General features: G+C 43.0%; 1 protein-coding gene across 11 annotated transcripts in view; it reads right to left on the bottom strand.

The window, feature by feature from the left end:
* camkk1a (calcium/calmodulin-dependent protein kinase kinase 1, alpha a) overlaps nucleotides 1-17,171 on the bottom strand; it is a 263,571-nt gene that overhangs the window by 110,701 nt on the left and 135,699 nt on the right. For 10 of the 11 annotated variants that reach the window (XM_072589306.1, XM_072589312.1, XM_072589304.1 and 7 more), the window contains one exon: nucleotides 15,952-16,494. In XM_072589306.1, coding sequence (XP_072445407.1) covers nucleotides 15,952-16,395 — 444 coding nt within the window. In that variant the 5' untranslated portion in view covers nucleotides 16,396-16,494. Of the gene's footprint in view, nucleotides 1-6,710; nucleotides 6,799-15,951; nucleotides 16,495-17,171 lie in introns of those variants that run through there. The other variant, XM_072589314.1, reaches the window with a different exon arrangement.

Below are 17,171 nucleotides of genomic sequence, written 5' to 3'. Positions count from 1 at the left end.
TCCTTGCTACCTGTAAAAATGCTATCCCTTATTCCAAATTCCTCCGCCACCACTGCATCTGCTGCTAGGTGGACCGGTTTCACCACAGAACACACCAGATAGCCTCCTTCTTCAAAGACCGCAATTTCCCCTTGCACATGGTCGTTGATGCCCTCTGGTGCATCTCATCTGCTTCCCAAACCTCTGCCCTCACACCCACCCCTCCAACCGCAACAAGGACAGCACCCCCATGGTCCTCATTTTCCACCCCACCAACCTCCGCATACAACGCATCATCCTCTGCCATTTCTGCCACCTACAAATGGACCCCATCACCAGAGATATATTTCCCTCCCTACCCCTATCCATATTCCCTCCACAACTCTCTTGTCAGGCCCACGCCCCCAACAAACCCACCCTCCCCTCCCGGCACCTTCCCCTGCCAGCACAGAAATTGCAAAACCTGTGCCCACACCTACCCCCTCACCTCCGTCCAAGGTCCCAAAGGGGTTTTCCACATCCATCAGCATTTCGACACTTGTCATTTACTGCATCCATTGCTCCCGATGCGGTCTCATCTACATTGGGCAGACAGGATGTCCAATTGCAGAATACTTCAGAGAACATCTCCAGGACATCCAGACTAACCAACCCCATTGCCCCATGGCCAAACACTTCAACTCCCCCACCCATTCCGCCAAGGGCATGCAGGTCCTGGGCCTCCTCCATCGCCAAACCTTTATCACCTGACGTCTTGAGGAAGAACGCATCATCTTCTGCCTTGGGACCCTCCAACCACATGGCACCAATGTGGATTTCACCTGTTTTGTCATATCCCCTCCCCCCACCTAATCCCAGATCCAAACTCCCAACTCAGCACCGCCCTCATGACCTGTCCTACCCATCCATGTTCCTTCCCACCTATTACCATTACCCCCACCTCCATCTACCTATCACACTCTCAGCGTACTTGACCCCATTTATCCCTCAGCTCCCCCGGCCCACAAGCCTCATTTCTGATGAAGGGCTTTTGCCCGAAACATAAATTCTCCTGCTCTTTGGATGCTGCCTGACCTGCCGTGCTTTTCCAGCACCACACTCCAACATCTACAGTGCGCACTTTCTCCCAGGGTCAAAAATAAGTCAGCAGTCACCATAGATACTGTTGCTCATGTAAGAACACACATGAATTCCTCTAAACAATGCATCTTTTGTAGAGTGTGATTGAAACCACATTTATTCTTCATTCCTTGACTGCCTTCCCCAACATTAATCTATCAATTTAACCTTGAACACTTTACCTGGCATTCAGCCTCTGTTTTTTTTGTGTGTTGTAACACAGCACATCCACACACACTCTATAGTTCCAATGTTAGAACTTGAAGGCTATCTAATACTTTCTATTCCATCTAATGGGGTGAGTTTTCAACTTGAATTCAACCTGACAGAGAGTGGAGGCAGGTACTCTTGCAATATGTAAGAAACATCTGAGTGAGTATTTAATATACCAAGGCATAGTAGGCTGGTAACCAAGTGCAGGTAAATGGGATTAGTATAATATAGTGTTCGTTGGTCACAAAGACATGGTGGGCCGAATGGCCTGTTACAATGCTGTATAACTCTGTCACACCAAGTCTCGACATCTTGTAGATTGTAGTGATTGTAATGAGGTCAGTCAGGTGGACCTCATAGAATATAAGTTCACTGAATAACTGCCCCAATCAAGGAGTCATGGCTAGCAGACAAAAACAGAAATGTCAGATATTGTTTTTTAAGCACCATCCCCCGCATTACACTCTCTTTACTTTTCAAGGGCCTCCTCTGCATTTAATGCTATGTATCTAACATTTGCTCCTGTTTTTCTCTTTCTCAAACTCTTGACATCCAGGATTCCCTGGACTTGCTGCCTTTGCCCTTCACTCTTAGTAGAACACGCTGGTCCTGGACTCTCATAATACTAGAATTGAAAGACTCCCACTTTCCAAACATAGACTTACCCACAAGTAGCTGTTCCCAGTTTATGTTTGGCAGATCCTGTCTAATGACATTAAATTAGCCTTCCCCCAGTTTAGAGAAAACTTCTGCACTGTTCTTATCCCTTTCCATAATGACATTGACACTTTCGGAGTTATGGTCACTATCTCAAAAAGTTTACTCACTGACATTTTAACCACTTGACTGACTTCATTCCCTAGGAATAGGTCAAGCACTACCCCATCTCTAGCAGGACTATCTGTGTACTGGCACAAAACATTCTCCTGCAGTCACTTTAAAGAATCCTTTCACACGAAGGAGATCCCAGTTAATGTTAGCAAAGTTGAAATCCCCTATTACATTAGCCCTTACCCTCTCACACCTTTCTGTTATTTGTCTCCTCATCTAATTCTCTCTGTTGGGATGTTTGCAGCAAAGTAATCACTCTTTTTGCAAATTTCTAAGTTCTACTCAGATGGCCTCACGTGAAGAGTCTTCTAAGACATCATTCCTCATTACTGCAGTGATGGCCTTCTTTATCAACAATGCAATCCCCCCCATCTCTCTTACATCACCCCCAATCACACCTTAAACTTCTATAGATTTAGATTTGTTGCCACATGTACATAAAAAAGTAAAAAATGTTTTCTTGTGTGTTATATGCAAAATGTCACTAAACTCTTAAGCCATCTTGAAACACTGAATATAATGCAGGATCTTACTTCATCTTTCTTTCTTCATCTCCTTCCTCCCCTGCTGCTCCTCCAGTCACTGCTTGACATTGAATGGGGTCTCTGTAATGGGCTCTGGGGTCTCAGTCACAGCCCCTCTGCTGCTGCCACTCCTGCCACTGCTGTGTCCAAGCTGGAGCTACGGTCTGGGGATGTGTGGGTTTCATAACTCCTGCTCCCCATCTGACGCTGCCACTGGTCTGCAGTCCGTCCTTTTCACCGATGCTGCTGCTCCATCCAGCGCCTGGGCTTAACTGCGGAATTGGAGCTTCAGCTCAGTCTGTGCGACCAGGTTGGGCGGGCCAGCCCTGGACCTGCTCGTTGCTCTCCAGGACACCCCCGGTTGGGATGGAGCTGTGTCCAACTCATCCTGGCGTTGCTGCCGCAGTCAGTGCCATTGTAGGCCTCTTCCTTGACCTGCCACTCTTCAGGTTAATACAGTTTAGGTTTAACTTGAGGTTTCTTTAAGAAGGAAGCTCTTGTGATGAAGAAATACTCTTCAGGGTCCTCCTCCAAACTTTATACCTGCTGTTCATAGTGCTGGTCCACGCCATCTGCAAAAGGCTCCTTCCACCAGCTCTCTCTGTCTCTCTCTCTCATACACAAAGCAGCAACAGAAATTACAATATTCAGAGCTAACTCCAAGGTTAATGAGTGAGACAACTCCTCACAGGGTTTCCTTCTTTGCTTTAAGAAAAAATTGGGACTCTGGAATCCTCTAGAATGTTCTACCATTCCTTCAACCATTTCTCAGTGACTACCACAATATCATATTCCCACGTGTTATTCTATGGTCGAAGCTCATCTACCTTATCAGTCAGGCTCCTTGCATTAAAATTCAGTTTTTCAGTCTTCCCATGTGTCTTATCATGCCCATGTCTTTTTTTGTTTACTGGGCTGTCCCAGTATTCATTCTATATCTGATTAAACTTTGTTCCTAACTTGGGGGCAGCACAGTGGCTCAGTGGGTAGCACTGCTGCCTCACAGTGCCAGCGACCCAGGTTCAATTCCCACCTCGGGCGACTGTCTGTATGGAGTTTGCACATTCTCCCGCTGTCTGCATGGGTTTCCTCCGGGTGCTCTGGTTTCCTCCCACAATCAAAGATGAATGAGCCATGCGAGGTTGTCCATAATGTTAAGTGCATTAGTCAGGGGTAAGTGTAAGGGAATGGGTCTTCAGAGCGTCAGTGTGGACTCATTGGGCCAAAGAGCCCGTTTCCAAACTTTACCTAAACTAATTTAGTCTAATCATTTACATTCACTCTGTGCCCCATCACCCACTAAAGTAGTTTAAAATGTCCCCAACCACACAAGCAAACCTCCTAGCAGGGTCCACTCAATATCTCAGAACTGCAGTGGAAACTCAGAATGTTGTTTTGAAATCTCAGCTTACTGTCATCAAATCTTTGATATCAGTGTGTAAAATGGCTTCTAGGACATCACCACACTCCTGCTTCATAATAAAGTCAGTTCCTCAAAGACCCTGTGCTACTACAGTATCCTCCCTACAGCCATTCACCCTCAACGGTCCTTCACAACTATTGAATATACGCTCAGCTTTGGAGGGTTAAGAAAGGGCTTAGAGTGGAGCATGGAGCTCCAAAATATCAGTCCTTGCCTCAAATCAGCATTTCAGCATTTCACACTGCTGGGCACCATCAGCTGTTCTGCAACCAACATTAGGTGAACAACAGATAACTCCTTATCAATATAACATCCAGAGTACTTTATGTGAGAATTATGCATGTATAGTATGGATGTCATTTTGGAATCTTAATGGGTCTTGACAGGCTCAAAAAAATGGCTGCCATGCCAATATTTTCTCTCCTGGCCCCACAAACTGTTACATACAGGTCACAGATCAGACCACTTCTGGAATAATAGTTTTGGTTATGCAAGAATGTAAATGCATTGTAGGCAGTTCAGAGAAGGCTTACTAGATTCATCCCTGGAATGAATAAGTTGTCTTTTCAAGATAGATTGGACAGGCTGGCCTTGCTTCTCCAATGGAGTTGAGAAGTGTGAAGAACAATTTGGTAGAAGTCTCGAAGATCCTAAATGATCTTGACAAGGTGGACATGGAAAGGATGTTTCCTTTTGTGAATAAATCCAGGTCTAGGCAGCACTGTTTTAAAATTGGAGGTAACCCTTTTAGGACAAAGATGAGGAGAATTCTTTTAAGAGTTTTGTAACGCTGGAATACCCTGCGGCAGAAGCTAGGTTATTGAATATTTTTAAAGTTAATGCTAATTGAGTGTTATTAGACAGGGGAATCAAGGGATGACAAAGGCAGATGGGAATGTGAAACTCAATACACAAATAGATCAGCTATAAATCTTCATGAACGGCAGAGCAGGCTCAAGTGGCTGAATTTTCTTCTTCTGCTCCTATTTTGTATGTTCATTTACATCGACTCTAAGACTATCAAAGATGTTTTGTTGCAGAAGCTACAAACCCTTTAATGCTTCCGTCTTCATTTCCCAAACTCTGATTTTACCCAATTTACACTGTATCTAGCTTCACCTCTCCATTGGTATCTGCTGGCTCTGGCCCTCTCCCATTTTCAAGCCCAGCCCCTACCACAATACTCCAAGGCTGTTTCTTGTTTAAATCAAGAATACTTGAAAAGCGAACACAATATCCCAGGGTTGTGACAAAAGAAATCTTGAATCGTTGGAGGATGAGGGATGACCTCATAGAGGTTTATAAAAGCATGTGGGGCATGGATAGGGTAAATAAATAAGGTCTTTTTGCTGGGATGGGGGGAATCCAGAACTAAAGGACGTATGTTTAGGATGAGAGGGGAAAGATCTAAAAGGGACCTGAGGGGCATTGTTTTCACATAGAAGGTGGTGTGTTTATGGAATGAGCTGCCAGAGGAAGTGGTGGAGGTTGGTACAATTACAATATTTAAAAGGCATCTGAATAGGAAGGGTTTAGAAGGATACGGACCAAGTGCTGGCAAATGGGACTAGATTGGGCAGGGATATCTGGTTGGCATGGACGAATTGGAGTGAAGGGTCTGTTTCCGTGGTGTACATCTCTGTGACTCTATGGCCTGAGAGAATTCCATAGCACAATTATTTTACACAAATATATTATCAGCCCTTCAGTATTTTTCACTGAGCTATTTTTCTAACAATGGAATATAAATAATTACTTTGAATAAAAGGATTTGCTTCGCCATTTCTCAACCTTGATTTCTAATACCTTTTTCTAATTTTCGCTGGTAGCATTATCATTTCTGACATGCTGTCAGAAGGCTGTGATTTGGAGTACTATCTTAGAGATATAACTACATTATCCAGCCTGAGATTTCATTGTAGCAGTGAGTGAGTGCAGGACTGCCTTTGGTTGGAGTGGTGAGTGAGAAACCAAGATCTGATCAGCCATCTCTAATTAGTGCAAAAAAACTTCAGGTCATTCGAAAGCACTTTGGAGTCAATTAAGTTCTTTTGAAGTTTAGCCATTTTTGGAATGTAGGGAAATCCAGCAGTCATTTTGCATCCAGTATGGTTCCACAGCGGTAATAGGATGAATAATTGTATCATTTATTACAGTGATTTTGGTTAAGAGATAGGTTTGAGCCAGGTAGAACTCCCCTTGTGTTTACTTCTGGTGATCTTTTATGCCTACTAAAGGTGCAATGGTGCCTTGGTTAACTTGTCATGTAAAACAGCACCTCCAGCAGTGCAGTACTTCTTCAGTGCAACAGCAGAAGATGTGGTCAAGTTTCTACAATGGAGCTTGAATCCCCAACCTTCTAATTCATAAGATTGGGACCATTGACTACAGCTGACACCAGACAAATTAACACCCAGTAAGGCACTTGAGGTTACAACATCAGCTTGTTTCAGCACATTCATTATGGGAAGGGAAACAGCAGCTAAATGTGGAACAGAAAATGAAAGCTACAATGAAATGGAAATAAATGAAATTCCCACACTTTACAAAAAGACAGTGACAAATAAATATACCACTATCTGACAACACCAATATCATAATAAAGCAATAAAATTTATTACCTCACTTAGATCCATGCTTCAAGCAGCATTCATTAAAAAGACTTCAGCCAACCAACCCAAGAAAACACCTCACTGTTTAGGAGTGAGCAGGACCCAAAATCACTTGTCTCTGTGCCTCAGGCAAGAATTTCTGCAAAGGCGGAGCTCCTGGCACAGTCAAGGCCAATCTGCACTAAAACTCTGCCATAATAACAGCTGAGGAACAGTTCAATCATCAGCATGCTCTCCATCTGCTGCACTCCTGGTCACCGTGTGACCCGATGCACTGATATTACTGCTGCAAAAGGCTACCAGCATCATTGATCTTTATCAGATTCTTGTGCAAGAATGGATTGGTACATTTAATGCATTTTCACTGACTCCTGCGGGACAGGAAGTACTGAAATTAGAGAATCTTTAAATGAATATGGATTAAATTACCATTAATTAAAAGGATATTTAATCCTTATTGATGGCATTAAAAAAGAGACTGCATTTCTATAGCATCTTCTACAACCTTAGGACATCCCAAAGTGCTTTATAATTAATGAAATACGCTTGAATCTGTTCACAATTATAAGAAACGTAGCAACAAATTTGTGCCCAGTGAGCTCCCACAAACAATAAGATAAAAAATTAGAGATAATATGGCCATTAGCAATGCTGCTTGAGGGAAAAGCATCAGCTAGGACTTGGGAAGAATTCGATTGTTCTTCTTTGAATAGTGCCAAAGGATCTTCTACATCCTTTGGAAGCAATTATTCCCACAAAACACATGGAAACAGAGTCAGAGAGGTATAAAGTTTTTATAGCACAGAAAGTGGCCCTCTGGCCCACTGTATCCATCCAACATCTAACTATTCAAATTCTATTTTCCAGCATTTGGTCAGTAGCCCAGTATGCAATGGTGATGAAAGTATCCATCTAAATATTTATTAATTTTTTAATGGTTCCTGCTGTGATGAGATACGCCTTTAAGAGGGATTTGTTCTGTCCTGTTTGTCTTGAAGAGATGTGTTGTAAACCTGATGCCTTAATGTCTGCTCCATGGAAAGCAGAGTAAATAGTTTTGGGTTTTTTATAACTTAGACAAAAGAAGCGTGAGTGGGTGAAGTCAGCCTCCACCCACAGTGGAGTGGGTTTTAGTTTTTGCTTTCAAGTTGGTATGTTTGGAGTTGGAGCTGCTACATACTGCTCTCTCTCTACTGCTGCAAATGCTTGAGTTCTCTCTCTATCTCTTTCTCTGTCTCTCTCTGCTGCTAGATTCATTCTGTTGGTATTCCTTCTCAATGGGGCAGATAGCAAGAGAGGGAAATCCAAGTTGCTGAATTTGCCTTTGTCAAGAGTTTATGAATTGCTGCTTTATGGGAATAGTTGATGAATAGGAGTTAAATTATATACTATCATGTTGATGTTGTTAAAGTTACATCAATTATTTTTGTTTAAATTTTAACTGCAAGAATAAAATGAGTTTTGCTTAAAGCCTAGTAGTCTGACCAATTGAATCACGTCGGAAACACAGCACCTCACACTTGCCTGTTAGGGTCTCGGCTTCTCCTTTATATGTTTTGAAGAGGTTTGGTCTGATCCATAACACTGGCTCTTCCAGCCCTTTAGGCAGTGGGTTCCAGGTACTCACAATCCTCTGTGTGACAAGTTTTTTTTTCTCAAATTCTCTCTAAACCTTCTGCTTCGTACCTTGAAACTCTCTGCTTACTGACTCCTCCCCTAAGGGGAAAAGCTTTTCTCTGATCCTCTTTATTTCCCAGGATTCTATCATTCAACGTTTGTTCCCCCTTGCCTTAATTGTCCTCTCAAGATACATCACCTCATAGTCTTCAGGATTAAATTCCATTTGCCACCTTTAGCCCATCTGACCAGCCCATCTATATCCTGCTGTAGTCTAAGGATTTCCTCCTCACGTTTTATCATATTACTAATTTTCTGGTCATCCATGAACTTACTGATCATTCCTCCTACATTCCTGTTAGATCATTAACGCACATAACAAATAACAAAGGACCCAGCACTGAACCTGGTGGTACGTCACTGGACATTAGCTTCCAATCGCAAAGTCACCCTTCGACTATCATTGTGCTTCCTGCCACTAAAGCAATTTTGAGTTCAATTTGCCAAACTGTCTTAGATACCATAGGGTCTTAAATTCTGAACCAGTCTGCCATGTGAGACCTTGTCAAATGCCTTACTGAAGTCAAGTAGAGTACATCAACTGCATTACCATCATCTCAACACCTTGCCATCTCCTTGAAAAAGTCAATCAAATTTGTTAGATACAATTTCCTCCTGATAAAACCATGCTGACTATCCTTGATCAATCCTTGCCTCTCTAAATGGAAATTAATTCCACCCCTCAGAACTTTTCCCAATAATTTCCCTACAACAGATGACAGGCACACTAATCCCTACCATGTTTCTTCAATAACGGTATGATACCAATTGGGTTGGAAGACATAACTGATGTTTTCCATCTGTGGTCACTATAGTATGATGTAGGTAGTGGGCATGCGAGCAGTTCTCGGTGTTAAAATGACTGGCTACAGGAAGATCAGGGTAATGCTTGTGCACAAACTGGACTTCTACTCTGCAATGCAGAGTCGGCCACATTGTGTGTAGCAGATACAATACACAAGATTGGAGGAGGCGCAGGTGAAATGCTGCTTAGGTTTAGGCCATTGGATGGTGAGCAGGGAGGAGGTAAAGGGGCAGGTGTTTCACCTTCTGTGGTTACATGGGAAGGGGGCGTTGGTGATTGAGATATGGACAAGGGTGTCCTGGAGAGAACGATTCCTGCAAAATGCAGAAAGGGGGAGTGAGGAGAAAGCTGGACAGTTGGAGGGTCAGTACTAAGGGATTACCACACTGCCGGATGGCCAGTGCTGGGGAGGTCTGCACTGTCAGAGGGTCAGTACCAGGGGAGGGCTGCAATGTTGAAGGGTCAGTATTGAGGGTGTGCTGCACTGTTGGAGAGTCAGTACGGAGGGTGTGCTGCACTGTCGAAGGGTCAGTATTGAGGGTGTGCTGCACTGTTGGAGAGTCAGTACGGAGGGTGTGCTGCACTGTCGAAGGGTCAGTATTGAGGGTGTGCTGCACTGTTGGAGAGTCAGTACGGAGGGTGTGCTGCACTGTTGGAGAGTCAGTACGGAGGGTGTGCTGCACTGTTGGAGAGTCAGTACGGAGGGTGTGCTGCACTGTTGGAGAGTCAGTACGGAGGGTGTGCTGCACTGTTGGAGAGTCAGTACGGAGGGTGTGCTGCACTGTTGGAGAGTCAGTACTGACAGGAGAAGATGTGTTGAGTAGTGGCATGCTGCTGGAGTTGTCTGAAATGGCAGAGAATGATCCTTTGAATGCGGAGGCTGGTGGGGTGAAAAGTGAGAATAAGGGGTCCCGATCACGCTATTGTGAGTGATGGGAAGGGGCAAGGGGGGGCTATATTGTATGTGTTAAGATGATTTTACCTTCCAAAACAGCACTGCTGACATGTCTTTCTTCTTCCATAACCATGGTTTCCCATCCACTGTGGTTGACAGGGCCCTCAACCACATCTGACCTATCACCCACTGTTCCGCCCTTGCCCATTTCTATCACTCACTCAGGCACATTTATATAATTGATTGCATTTAGGAGCAGCTAGTCAGTTCTAATTTTGTTGTTGCTTTTTGGTCAGTTCTACAGCCTATGGCAATATAGCACAGATCTAGTCATCATCTCAGAGAAGATAATAATGTATCTTATATTGCGATAATGTAGTTAACAGGCCTTATGCTAAAGTAACAAAACAGAAAGTGGTGGAGAAATGCAGCAGGTCTGGTAGCATCTGTGGACATAAAACAGAGTTAGTGCTTTATCAGTGGACTTGACACATTAACTCTAATTTTCTTTCCACATGTTCTGCCAGACGTGTTGAGTTTCTCAGTTTTTGTTTCAGATCTCAGTACAGCAATTCTGTGTGTTATTTATTTACTTAAGTTAACTTAATTTAACCTGTTAGAATGTAATAAACTACTTCTTGCTACTCAAGTTCACAAAGGATTATTTGTGGTTAATCCTTCACCACTTGATATGAGTAAGCCCTATATTACAAAACGGCTGGTGGCAACAACGCTACCCAGGAAGATTTTATCACAACCAGGTGCCAACCGTAGTCATATCTTACAACACTGGGGGAGTAAACTGAAAATTTCTGACCTGAAATTTATCAGACTTTATTAGGTAAAGGTCTAAAAGAGTTAAAAAGACCAAAATGTGTGAACAGAATACAGGATCTAACTGACTGGTGGAAAAAGTGAGGGGCCAACTGGCTCACTCCTGCTCCTATGTTGAGCCAAAGATAAACAGAAAAATCACAATCCACAGGAAAATAAGTTGCTATACAAAACATAATTCTTTTTGATTAAAGTTTAATTAACTGTCCAAAAGACTGCAACTCTTACTTAGACAGATAATCGACTTGTTCTTGCTCCAATACGCACACGAACAATCTGCCAGAAAATGATCCTTCCATGCACAAAGTGAACTCAAGTTCAGTGTTAAAAGAATCATCAAATGCTCTAGTGTAGGTGGAGACCATTTGGCCCATCATGCCTGTGTCAGCTTTTGAAAGAACTTCCAATGTACCTTATCCTCCTTAGCCTCATTCCTTTTCAATTCCAGTATTTATCGAATTCCGAATTTAATCTCCTTCCAATATTCTTTTGGGCAAATTGCTATACATTTTTTTGCCCCACACAGAGCCTCTGATTCTTTTGCTAATTATTGTACATCCATAATAATAGGAACAGGTGGATAAAAGGAGGAGTTGGTCCAATTAAGGACCGAGGAAATGAGTTATACATGAAGTTGGGGGCATAGCTGAAGTATGAAACAAATCATTTGCAACTGTCTTTACCAAAGAAGATGATGTTGCCCAGATCATAGTTGAAAAGGAGGAAATCAAGGTACTAATTTTCATAAGGATGTGGTGTTGGATCGACTGTCTATGCCTCAAGGTGAGAAGGCATCAGGACCGCACTGGATGCACCCTAGGAACAGTGAAAAAAATAATATTTGGAAACTCTCTTGTTAATGCATTCATACGGTGTGTGTGTTGCTGACACTTACTGTCCATCCCTGGGTGCCCGGGAGAAGGTGATGGTGAACTGCCTTTTTGAACTGCTGCAGTCTTTGAGATTCAGTGGCATCTACTAAATGTTAGAGAGGGTGTTGCAAAATTTTGACACAGCCAGAGTGAAGTAGCATTGATATATTTCCAAGTCAGGATGGTGAGTACCTTGAAGGGGAACTTACAGGTGATGGCGTTCTGTTGGCCTTCTCCTTCCAGATGGAAATGGTTGGGGATTTGGCAAGTGCTATCGAAGGAGCCTTATGAATTTCTGCAGTGTATCTTGTAAATGGTGAAGTGCATTAGCAATGAAGGGAGTGAATGGTATGGACGTGGTCCAATGAAACAGGCTATTTGTCCGAGATGAAAAATAGAAACATAGAAAACATAGAAAATAGGAGCCCTTCAAGCTTGCTCAAACCATTTAATACGACCATGACTGATCATCCAAATCAGTACCGTTTCTGCTTTTTCCCTAAATGGTGAGATGATTTCAAACATCCTGAGTGTTGTCAAAACTGCAGTCATCTAGTCAACTTATCAGTTGTCCGTCACACTCCTGAAGTGTGCCTTGTAGATGGTGGACAGGCTTTGGGGAGTCAGGAGATAGGTTACTCACTGCAGGATTCCGAGACTCTGGGCTGCTCTTGTCGCCACATATTGGTGTCCAGCTAACCTCTAGGATGCTTACAATGAAAGATTAAGTGATGGTAATGTCACTGAGTGTCAATATACAAAAAACACGACAAATCCAACTCAGTCAGTTACTGCCATATCCACGTCCTCTCAATTATCAGTAAAGTGATGGAAAGTGTCATCAACAGTGATATCAAACTACACTTGCTCGCTCATGTTCAGCTTGTGTTCTACCAAGGTCATTCAGTTCCTGACCTCATGACAGCCTTCAAACATGGACAAAAGAGTTGAACTCCAAAGGTGAGGTAGAAGTGATCTTAGGTTAGTAAAGGTCAGCATTAAGGGCAGATTTGGCTGAGTATAGAATCATAGAATCCTTACAGTGTGGAAAGAAGCCATTCTGCCCATCAAGTCTGCACTAGCTCTCCAAAAAGCATTCCACCCAAACCCACCCCCACGCCGCCATCACTCAATACCTATAACCCCACCTTTATTATGGGCCAATCTACCTAACCGTTGGACTGTGGGAGGAAACTGGAGTACCTGGAGGAAACCCTTAGGAAGACCATGCAAATTTTGCACATGCAGTCACCCAAGGGAGGCCCTGGTGCTGTGAGGCGGCAGTGCTAGCCACAATGCCACCATGCCACCCATGTGTAAATCTGTGACTTTGTGGCCTGGTAAATAGTTAGCCATGTAAATAAGGTTTGGGAGGAAGCAGGAAACAATTCTCTGTGCTCCACAAAAAAAAACTTGAGTAACTGAACCACCTGATGCCACCCCCCTCTAAAATGGGAACCACTTCTCCCCCAGCCATCCCACACTCTAAGCAGACTACCTGATATTGTGCAGCATGTGATATTGTTTAGTGTGCAGTCGTTAGACTCTATATTGTATATGGCCCTTGAAGCTGCATTGCATTGCCATGAGGCTACGTATTGCCCACTCCGTGCATCATGCTTAGGTTAGGCAATCGCCTAGTGGTATTATCACTGGGCTTTTAATCCAGCGATCCAGATACTATTTTGGGCACCTGAGTTTGAATCCTGCCATAGCTGATGGTGGAACTTGAATTTTTTTTAAAACGTCTACTAATGACTGTGAATCCGTTGTCGGGAAAACCCATCCTTTTAGGAACGAAACTGCCATGCTTACCCGGTCTGGCCTACATGTGACTCCAGACCCACAGCAATGTGGTTGACTCTTAATAAATGCTGGCCCAGCCAGCTACGCTCTCATCTTTTGAATGGATGAAAAGATTGTGCAGCTGCAAGCTGTACACAACTGTGAGATGGCGTTATGGGTGGGGCTATGAATTGTCCAAGCGTGTTCAGAATGTATGGTTACAATAAGTGATTTAACAATGATTGGAAACTGCTCCAAGAATCTAAATAAATGTGATTCAGAGGATGTATTCCTGAAAAGAAAATTGTGAGGATTCAGCGGTGAATTCGGAAAAGAATTCTTATTTTGGCCCACTGGTTACCAAATGTGCTAAGGGCTCCCACTGATACCAGCTGGTGGCCTGATAAGTACAATCTTCCCAGACACCCTCAGAGAAAATCTACCCTGGTGCATCCAGTTCAGGGCTGACTGGTTATAAATAGGGGCAATATAACTAGCCGACACCTAGAAGACTCAGTTGGCCATTGACTATGATGGGGCACAAGTCAACTTGTGGGTAAACAAAGCAGGGGCCTGGTGATGGGAGGCTTCTGCTCCAAATGGCAGTCACAAGGGGTCGGACTTCTTCATGATGAAATATTAAGCACCAGGAGGTCAGAACTTCCGTGCCACTATCACCAATCCCAGCCCCCAGGGCTGGCACCAGAAGACAGTTATCACCACTAGTGCTCGGAAGGGAAATAAGAGAAGGAACCAGGCCAGGAACAAGAGGCCAAGCATCCACAAGAAGACCATCAAGGATACTGGGATTAGGAGGTTGGGGGGCCAGGTGGCCCAGAGAGCCGACGGGTTAGAGCGGCACTGAGAGTCCTCGGCAAGAGGCTAGAAAATGGACGAGGTGCCAAACCCAGCAGCAGAAATGAATTAACTTGAAAAATAAAGAAATAACCTCACTGCTCTCAGGCTGGTAATTAAAAAAAAGCCCCTGAGTACCGTTAGTGAAATTCGTTTTTGAATATTTTAGAAACAGTGCTATTCTTTATGTCCGGTGAATTAGCACCTGTGTTAAACAGTGGACAGGACATTGACAATGATATTAGGCACTGAACTGCCAAAAGCACTTCACCATTATTCAAACGTGACCTTATTGTAATTAAACTGCAAAAACTTCAGCAAAGCTCAAAGCACAATTATTGTGTTGAATCTATCCCCAGAATGCTGTGTAGCCTCAGCCAGAGCTTATTCAAGACAGAGGTGGATAGATTTCTAAATATTAAAGATCAAAGGATCTAGGATAGTGAGGGAAAAAGGCAGAAAAAGAGGTAGTTAATCAGCTATATCTAGTTGAATGCCAAAGCATGTTTGAGGGCCCGAACAGCCGATTAATCTATTTTCTCCACTGCAAAAATATTCCTCACAGCTTCAATGTTATTTTCTCACTCCCTATCTACACTGTCCAATTACATCCAAGGTGATGACCATCTTTGTTCCTTCAAACCAAAAGACAAGAATTTACCTTCCAATAAAAACTGTGGCCACAGTTTTTCCTTTTATGGTTAAAGTGAGGGCTTGAGTCATAGAGTCATTCAGCATGGAAACAGACCCTTCAGTCCAACTAGTCCATCCCGGCCATAATCCCAAATTAAACTAGTCCCACCTGCCTGCACTTGGCCTAGATCCCTCCAAATATTTCTTATTCATGTACTTATTTAAACGTCTTTTAAATGCTGTAACTGTACTCACATGCACCACTTCCTAAGTTCATCCCTCACATGAAATCTGTGTAAAGAAAACCTCATGTCTTTTTAAAAATGTTTTCTCACATCTTAAAAATATACCCCCCTCGTCTTGAAATCCCCCAAACCAGGGAAAAGATACCTACCATTCACCTTATCTATATCCCTCCCGATTTTATAAACCTCAATAAGCTTCACAAATAGCAGGTGGTATCCACCAGCTCCCCTCTGATGTCCATCCGTGCCCCAGATTAGAATAGATCAAGGCGCCTCCCACTCTATATTACTGCTTGGTCAGGCAGTTACATTTCTCACCTGCAAAGGAACACAGTTAATCGGGCTCATGTCAGGATGGGTCCATTGTTTCATCATCAATTGACCAGTTCAGAGCATCAAATGGCTTTCGGTCAGGGAGGTTGGCCCTTCACCTTCCTGCCCTGAATTCAATTCCTTAGGTGGTAGGAAGTGGATAGGTATCTCCCAGTGCCAACTCACTTGACTCTCTGCCCTTCAAACCACCATCCCCACCAATTCTGAGAGGTGCCAGCAAGTATTCTATTTCATAACATTTTGAAGATTTTTAAAACAACGTTTGATATTGTTTTGATTTTATAGAACCATTGCCACAAATTAATAAACAAGTCACCTGGCAGTTGACCATATTGATCCGGCTGGACTCAACAGTTGGCCGTCTTGCAGATGGCAATGGCCCAGTTGAATAGGCACCATAGCTCGGTAGGACACCACTGGCTGAGAGAGCATTTCCTGACGAACGCTCTTGAAGGGAAAGCTTCCTGCTAGAGAGTTTAGGCCGCGAGGCTATCTTCTTTGTCACGCTGCTCACGCTCTTATAGGTTCTGGTGTTGTCCTCATTTACTCCATTGGCGTGTGCACCTCCTTTAGCGTTTGACTGGTCTGAGTCCTTGACCCCAGTGCTCTGGCATCCCGTCCCGACATGCCTCAAAGAGGGATCCTCAGACACCTGCACAGCAGCTACCTGTTGTGCCAGGTGTTCCTGCTGAAGCTCTGCCACTTTATCCATCTCTGGGTCTTCTGCATAGCCCCTTTCTGGACCTGAGCTCGACATCATCAAATATGTGGAATGGACTAGATGGAGAAAGCTTTGGAAGCCAACAATTAGCTAGCATGAAGTTTTCTTTGGTTAATGGATATCCAATATCCTATTGATCTGAAATCAAGAGTCCATCATTAGCAATAGAAAGATAACATGGTTAAAGATTCAGTTTATAATAACTAATTTACTAACATATAATCCACGACATCACATCATAAAGGATTATATCAATATTGTTTATAAATTTGGATTTAAAGTAGAGGCAAATGAATTTTATGGTGTCAGTTCTGTGAAGGTGATTGCTTTTTTTAAAAAAGAGGTCAGAATGTCATTTGGAATAGTGAACTAAAAATATTTCCAAGAAAGCATATGACATAAGTTAGCAAAATAAGCACGAATTAATTGATCGAATGCTTACAATACTAGGTTTTATGACATACAGATAAACAAATGGTATGGGGCCACTAATAATTCAGAAGAATCAGATTTCAGTTCAGAAGAACATCATCTTTGCAGTTTGTTAGTTTGTAGAGTCATCACATTGAAAGTTTGTAGAAATCTTCCAGCTGTCAGAATAGAAAAAAAACTTCCGGGCTCTCAGTCTTTAGGCCATTTAAACAGCAAGGGACAGTTAAGTAAGAAATTAGAGTTACGATAGTAGCAATGCTTCATTGGGACTAATTATCCACAAATGATAATGCTGTGGGAAAAGGTTGATTATCTGTTTTTACTAATTATGTTAAAATCTTTCTAAATTGTCATTGCACATGCATTTTTTTTCCTCTTCTGAG

Source organism: Chiloscyllium punctatum, chromosome 19, assembly GCF_047496795.1.
Source record: "Chiloscyllium punctatum isolate Juve2018m chromosome 19, sChiPun1.3, whole genome shotgun sequence".
NCBI lineage: Eukaryota > Metazoa > Chordata > Chondrichthyes > Orectolobiformes > Hemiscylliidae > Chiloscyllium > Chiloscyllium punctatum.
This window is presented reverse-complemented; position numbering and strand designations above follow the sequence as displayed.